The sequence below is a fragment of the Apis dorsata genome, unplaced genomic scaffold (genome assembly GCF_000469605.1).
Source record: "Apis dorsata unplaced genomic scaffold, Apis dorsata 1.3 scaffold_815, whole genome shotgun sequence".
NCBI lineage: Eukaryota > Metazoa > Arthropoda > Insecta > Hymenoptera > Apidae > Apis > Apis dorsata.
In genome coordinates, this window is record NW_006263952.1 from 237,072 (window position 1) to 244,868 (window position 7,797).

General features: G+C 18.2%; 3 protein-coding genes across 3 annotated transcripts in view; all 3 read left to right on the forward strand.

Moving 5' to 3' along the window:
- Positions 1–2: 2 nt before the first annotated feature.
- LOC102672361 (major facilitator superfamily domain-containing protein 12-like) lies at positions 3–1,667 on the forward strand (the record flags this gene model as incomplete). The annotated part of the gene is made up of 7 exons (XM_006623150.2): positions 3–48; positions 129–336; positions 405–613; positions 698–1,057; positions 1,128–1,278; positions 1,360–1,478; positions 1,558–1,667. Coding segments are annotated over 7 exons (1,203 nt in total), but the record flags the coding sequence as incomplete, so codon positions are not given.
- Positions 1,668–2,604: 937 nt separating this feature from the next.
- LOC116186516 lies at positions 2,605–4,050 on the forward strand. Its single transcript, XM_031513985.1, has 3 exons — positions 2,605–2,945; positions 3,022–3,839; positions 4,036–4,050. The coding sequence occupies exons 1-3, from the start codon at positions 2,930–2,932 to the stop codon at positions 4,048–4,050; spliced, it is 849 nt and encodes a 282-aa protein (XP_031369845.1). The 5' UTR covers positions 2,605–2,929.
- A 15-nt stretch (positions 4,051–4,065) lies between these two features.
- LOC102677272 overlaps positions 4,066–7,797 on the forward strand; it is a 4,348-nt gene continuing 616 nt past the window's right edge. Inside the window, exons 1-8 of the mRNA XM_031513976.1 lie at positions 4,066–4,431; positions 4,525–4,883; positions 5,006–5,359; positions 5,508–5,778; positions 6,219–6,634; positions 6,706–6,930; positions 7,152–7,627; positions 7,701–7,797. The exon at positions 7,701–7,797 is cut by the window's right edge and continues 1 nt beyond it. Coding sequence (XP_031369836.1) covers positions 4,176–4,431; positions 4,525–4,883; positions 5,006–5,359; positions 5,508–5,778; positions 6,219–6,634; positions 6,706–6,930; positions 7,152–7,627; positions 7,701–7,797 — 2,454 coding nt within the window. The 5' untranslated portion in view covers positions 4,066–4,175. The remainder of the gene's footprint in view (positions 4,432–4,524; positions 4,884–5,005; positions 5,360–5,507; positions 5,779–6,218; positions 6,635–6,705; positions 6,931–7,151; positions 7,628–7,700) is intronic.

Here is a 7,797-nt window from a genome sequence, read left to right on the forward strand (position 1 = left end):
ATTTTTGGTTATGTAAATATGGAAAAAGAAAAACATGGCATTTAATAGGTACATATATTTTATTAAATAAAAATATATATATTATATATATTTATTATATAATATAATTTAATATATATAATTTTTAGGTACTTTATGTATATTATTTGCATTTCCCTTTATATTTTCTCGTTGTATTGGATGTGAAACAGCTCATGAATGGGCTCAATTAATTTATTATGCAGCATTTGTTATAATTTTTCAATTTGGTTGGGCTGCAGTACAAATATCTCATTTATCATTAGTTCCAGAACTTACATACATTGAATATGAAAGAACAGAACTCATTGCAATTAGGTATCTTTTAATTATTAAAAGTTGTTTAAATTACATGAATGAATTATAATTTTGAATATTTTATTTAGATATAGTTTCACAGTTCTTTCAAATGTTTTTGTTTATTGTATTACATGGGCAATATTACATATAACAAATACTAAAGATTCTAATTCTCAAATTGGTCCTGATGATACAACAAAATTTCAAGAAGTTGTATTTATTGGAATTGGAATAGGAACTATAACTTCCTTTTTATTTCATATCTTTGTTAAAGAGAATCTTAATAATTCTAATGGTAAAAATAATTTTATATTTATATATTATATTTACTTAAAATCTTATTTAATCTATCTAATCTATTTCATTATATTCATTTTAGATTTAGTGAATAGAAGTTCAAGAACAATATCATTAATATTAAAAGATGTTCAATTATATCAAGTAGCTTGTATATATATGCCTACCCGTTTGTTTATAAACTTATCACAAATTTATGTACCTTTGTATTTACATATATCATTAAATATGCCAGCTACATCTTTAGCTATAATTCCTTTAATAATGTATTTAAGTAGTTTTGTAATGTCTTTAATTATAGAAAGATTGAATACAAAACTAGGTAGAAAAATTTCATATTGTTTTGGTGTTGTATTAGGTGTATGTGCTTGTATTTGGATACAATTTGGTAATGATTTAACATACATAAGATATCAAATCTATTTAGTATTTTTAATATTAGGTACAATTATATAATTTTTTAAAATTCTTCAAATTGAATTTAAGAGAATAAATAATTTCTTTTATTATAGGATCTGCTGGTTCTGTTATGTTAGTGACTAGTCTGGGTATTACTGCAGATTTTATAGGTCAAAATACAGATAATGGTGCATTTGTATATGGTATTATGAGTTTTACAGATAAACTTTGTAATGGTTTAGCAGTTATGCTTATTCAATATTTGTTAGTATAAAATTAATAAGTTAGTATAAAATTATTTAAGAAAGAAACAAAACAAAGCTAATATTTTTTTTATTTTCTCAGAAACTGTTGGATTGATTGTAAAAATTACTACAGAGATGTTTTAGTTTATGTTTGTGGTACTTCTGCAATATTTGGCATGTTGATGATATTATGCATAAAATCATTTCATCATGGTACAAGTAAATATTTATTATAAAATATTCATAAAATTAATTATAATAACATATATATTTATAATACAAATATAAATTGTTACAGCATATAATACATTACATTCTGAACAAACTATAGAACATAATATATTTGTTACATCAGCAACAATTGAGAATGAATCTGATAACTTATTACAACAAGAAAATATTACATAGTATAAAAAATAAGAATATCATAATAATGAATATTTAAGGAAAAGAAAATTATATAAAGGAAATAATAATATAAAGGAAAATTTTTTTTATGTTAATAATAATTTGATAATAATAAAATAATAATATATCATAAATGTAATATTATGTATCTTAAAAAAAAATTGTATTATTTTTTTATTTAATTTGATAGATATACATTAGAGAATTAAGTTATGAAATATTTAAATTGCATTAATTTCAGATAAAAAGCATTCAATTATGATTGATTTAAAAGTAAAAAAAATACCAAAATGTAAAGAAACTATATATAGTATATTATAGTATTATATATATAGTATATTTTAGTATTTCTAAAAGTATTTCTATCAGTACAAAAGTTATATGTATAATTATAATAATTTCAAAAAATGAAATTATTTTTTATTAAATAAAAATAAATTTAAAATAATATATTGATATATCTGAAAATAAAAAAATCTTTATCTAATAACTACAATGACAATATTTCTTGCCCTATATATATTATATGTATCTAAAATATCTTTTTTATTGTTATATTGAATAAAATATATAGTAAATTAATAAGCAAAATGCTAATAAAAATTAAAAAAAATAATACAAAATAAAGATAATTTATTTCTTAAACAAAAAATGATCTATAATGTGTATTTAATGAAACCGAATTTTAAACTTTTATTATAAATACATATTATTATAAATATTATATTATTATATTATTTTAATATTTCTTTTATATTTTATTAATATATCAAATTTTGATTTTTTATTTTCTTTTCTTTTTCTTTTCTTTTTGAGAAATTCTCTCTTCCAAATTTTCTCGATATTTTTTTTCACTTTGAAATATTTGCATATAGATTCATTTTCAATATTGTCAAACAAATATTTCTAAAAAAATAAAATTAAAACTTTTTTTTTTTATAAACTCTTGATAAAATACATTTTACCCATAAATTAGAAAAAGAAGATAAATAAAGGAATTTAGTTTACTGACGCTATTTCATAGATACATTAGAAGCTGTGTTTATAATAACACGGAATGTGCAAATTGATATGAAGAGTAATATTATGCAAAAAAAGATAGAGAATAGTAAATTCTGCTAATAAAAATAAAATTACAATATTTATATTACAACATTTATATCTTGTAATTGTACAAATAATGTACTAAAATATCTTATTAAAAAATTATTGAAATATATTGAAAACTGAATATATTATTGTGAAATATAAAAATATTTGAAATGTCTTTATCAGTAGGTAAGTTAACACATGAATGAAAATATAACCTTTAAATATTTGCTATTATAAATAAATATATTTTTTTACTTAATAGAATTATTGAAACGTTTAAACACAAATGAAGAACCTTTACCCAAACGTTTAAAATTAGCAGAAAATGCGTTTTGTGCTATTGACATACCAATAATACATAAAAATGACCATATTCTACAATGGCTTTGTAATATACATCCTATGGATCAGAAAATTTGGAATTCATTAAAAAATTGTTTGAAAATTAAATATTTGAATATTAAGACAAATATAATAAAAATGTTAATAAAAAAAGTAATTGAAACATTTCAGAAAGATATGAAATATATATATAAAGATATTTTTGAATGCTGTAGTTTATTAACTTCTAATAGTGGGATTCAACAGTATTTTATTAGTAAACCAGAAGATTTAGGACTTTTAATAAAGTCCTTGTTAGAATGTGTAAATAACATTTTTAAAAATGCTTTTAATATTAAAGAATTCTCGATAGATGGAATAAAAATTTCATTAATTAACAAAAGTAATGAACTAATATTAACAGCATATAATACAATAATTAATGTTATAGAAAATTTAATACAAATTTATAAATCTGCTTTTATTAAGAAAGATATTTTGAAAGTTATATTTATAAATGATATTTTATATCCTTTATGTGTTATAATTGATCATACCTGTACTGATAATAGTAATAGATTGGGTGCAATAACACATAAATGTATTCAGCAATTAGTATTTGAAAGAAAATATATTCAAAGTGGAGAATTTCTAATAGATGAAAATATAATAAAAAATATATCTATTTTGATACAAAATGCAAAAATAAAAGATTTGCAGAGCAATTTAATGATATTTAATTTTTTCTTTCGTGTAGCAGTTAGTACTTTCAAATCAAATACTATTATATTAGATATAATATTAAGAAAATTAATTGAATATTCTGGAATATATAGAAAAAAGATTTTAAGTACTCTTTTAAAATGTTTAAATGATGTAACATTTAATTTTAATAACAAAGTAAATGATATCACATTGTTTAGTTATTGTCAAAATATAATTGATGATATTTTAGAAAGCAAAAATATGAATAACACAGATTATGATCTCTTGATTCAATTTTGTTATTTTAATCCTCTTTTAATTGAGAAGAGAATTCAAAATATATTTAAAAAAATATTTGTAGAAAAATCAAGACTAAAATATAAACATTTAATGATTTCCATTTTGGATGCTTCTATACATCTAAAACAGGAAGAAAAATTAATTTCAGCAATATTAATAGTTTTAAAAGATAATTCAAATCATGTATCAATTATGGAAAATGATATGTTTTTTCCAAATGAATTCAAACAAAATTTAATAAAAGCAATAAATAATATAACAAATTCACAAAGTATAAGTATATTAAAAACATTGACATATCATTTAAAAACAGATTTCTTGCAAATGCTTCAATCTAATAACATTGGTAAGAATGATAATTATAAATTATAAGTTATAATTATAAATTATAATAATGGAATTATTATTGATTTTTATATATTTTAATATTTTATTATAGGTGAAAATATTTTATTATTTCGAGCAATAGTTGAATTATTTATTACATTTTTAGATGGTATATGTATTTTTGAATATAATAGAACATTTAGTTCATATCAAAAATTTTTAATTGCTTTCAATGATCTAAAAAATGTGCTATCACTTTTGATGATTGAAATATTGCGATTAAATTATGATGAAAAAGTTATAATACTATTAACAGCAATATATTCATGGAATGAAACACAAAGAATGTTAAATTATTATATACCAAATATTATTTCAGAAAATTTAGTATCATCAATATCAGAACATCAGTGGCAACAATTGATAAAAAAAGTTAAAGAATTTGGAAATGAGAAATGTAAGAATAGTATGGTATGTTATTAAAATTTTTTTATTTTTTTATGAAAGTAATTTATAAAAATTTAGAAAGTTTTCTTTTTTCATTTTATATTAAAATCATATAGAAATTATATTTACATATATTTTGATTTCAGAATAAACTTATTTTACAACGAATTAAAATGTCTCAAAATGAATTAAATAAATCTTTTGTGATGCTTAATGATTTAATAGGTGGTTTAGAATATTGTTGGCATTTCATATTAAAATTTGATACAGAAATAATACAATTTTTAAATAATGAACAAATGTTAAAAGTGATACATTTATTATTAGCAGATATGACTTCTAATGTGGATAATTTTAATAAATGGGTAAAGATATTACATAAAAGTGACTTACAAGAAAATAAAAGATTGATAATATTTATAATAACTTGTATTTTTACACAAATTGGATATTTAATAACAGAAAGTACAACAAAATCTATTAGTAAATGTTTTAATGCAGTATGTATAATAAACTTATGTATAAATATTTTATCAATATTTAAATTATATTAAATTATATTAAATTATATTAAATTATAAAATTATTAAAATATTATATTATATATAAAATTAAATATTTATATATTATATTTATTTATCTGTTTAGGAATGTCTACTTGAAGCTGAAATTATTAAATGTGAAAGAATAAATAATATATTAATATCTATAAAGGAGGAATTGTTAATAAATAAATGGGTACAAATACAAAATATATTTTTATGTAAAATTCAAGTATATTTAGAAGTATTACTTCATTTACCAGTGATGTTTCTGAGTACTAATTTAAAATTAATCATATTTATGTTCTTATTTACTCTTCGAATGGAATGTAATGAAAATAATGAAATAGTTTTTTTGTGCAATACTATGTTTTCAGGTATCTTTTCTGTTTGCAAAATGTTAATATATTCGTGAAACATCTTTGAAAAGTCTATTTTAGAGATCAAAACAAATATAAAATCTAAATATATATAAAAATATTGATTAAAGTTTATTTTTATTTATATAATTATTTATAATTTAATATATTAATTTATAATAATTAACATTTGCATTATGAAATGAGTTATCATCTAGAGCTATCTCTATTTTTATTTCTATTATATCACTATTTTTTTATATATTTATCTTGCTTTTGCAAAATTTAATTTCTTATAATTTAATAAATGAATTTCAAGATCAATATTTTTGCAACATTTTATGTTTATTTTTTTTAAAATCAAAAATATTCCACGGATATATTCACATCTTGTATATTATAGTTATATAGATATTTAATCAAAAATTATTAATATATAAAATTTTTTTCATTTTTAGATCTCTTGGAAAGATCTAGCATTGATATATTTCAATATATAGAACCTTCTTTATTATTACCATTCCTGTCTCAAAATAGAATATTTAAAAAACCATTGGAATTATTTCTTAGGAATTGTTCATATAAAAATATGAAAAAATATATAAAATCTTCAATTAGTTCCAATAAAAATATGTTTTTTTTATTAGAATCTATGGAAAATATTAAACCAAAATTAAATATTAATCAAAAAATAATAATTAAAAAGGCAGAACAGAAATTAATTAAAATTATGATAAAAACTATATATTTTGAAACAAAAAATTTGGATCATATGAAAATATTATGTCTAATATTAAAAATTAGTATTAAAAATGATAATATTGATGAAAAATTAAAAAATATAGCAGAATCAATGATTCAAGATATATTTGTGGTAAATATAATTTAATTAATAAAATTTTATATTATAAATTTCACAATATATAATGGAGTTTTTAATTACAGAATGATAAAAATAATAAAATTTCAAATGAATTAGTGCAAAATGGTTTACAACTTATGATTATTATATTACATAATAAAAAAATATTTCAAATTACAAATCAGACTATAAAAATAATATGGTATACTTTATTTAAATATCCGTTTGTAGATGTGCTTTTACCATTGTTAGAATTAAGTGAACCAAAAGAATTTTCTGAATTTATTGAAGAATTACATAATCAATTGGTATGTTTAATATATGTATAATATTATAGTATACATATATATTATACAATAAATATATACTAAATTAATAAAAAAATTTATGAATTATGTCACAAAAAAATTGCATTTATATAATTTTTTAATTTATATAAATTATTATGTATTATATATTTAATAATTTAATTTCATTATTAACAAAATATTTACTGAAATTTATTAATAATTAATTTAATTTATTACAGGTAAAAACTCTTTTGAATACACAAGAAAAAAATTTGGAAAATATTTGTATTATATGGAATACTATCTTAAAAATAAATATGTCTAATGATCGCAATAAATTACGTTTAATAGCTATAAATAATTTAATTCAAACAATACAAACTATAAATATACCAGAAAAATTTTTGTCAAGTTTATTGAAATTAATTCAAAATATTCTTGTTGCTAAACATTTATATCTTCCTGGATATGTTATTGATATGAGTATAATTTTTAGTTTAAAATCATTAGAAAAAAATACAATATTAATCTGTAATGATACATTAGCATTATGCAATGTATTGCTAAAAGTAAGAATAAATCTAATTAGAGATAGAATACCTTTATTATTGATATTATTTAAACAAATATTAAATATTTTTACATATAAATCCAAAGATATTATTAATAAATCTGATGAACATATATTCAAATGTCTTGCATTAGATATTGAAAAGTAAGTAAAATATTTTTTATTTAATATAAATATATATATATATATATTTTAAATTATTATATTTTGTATACAGATTTACAAATTCTTTAACAAAATTAAAGAAAGATATGATTCGAATAAGTCCCTATCTAATAGCAGATTTATTGAAATTATTTTCAGAAAATTCAATA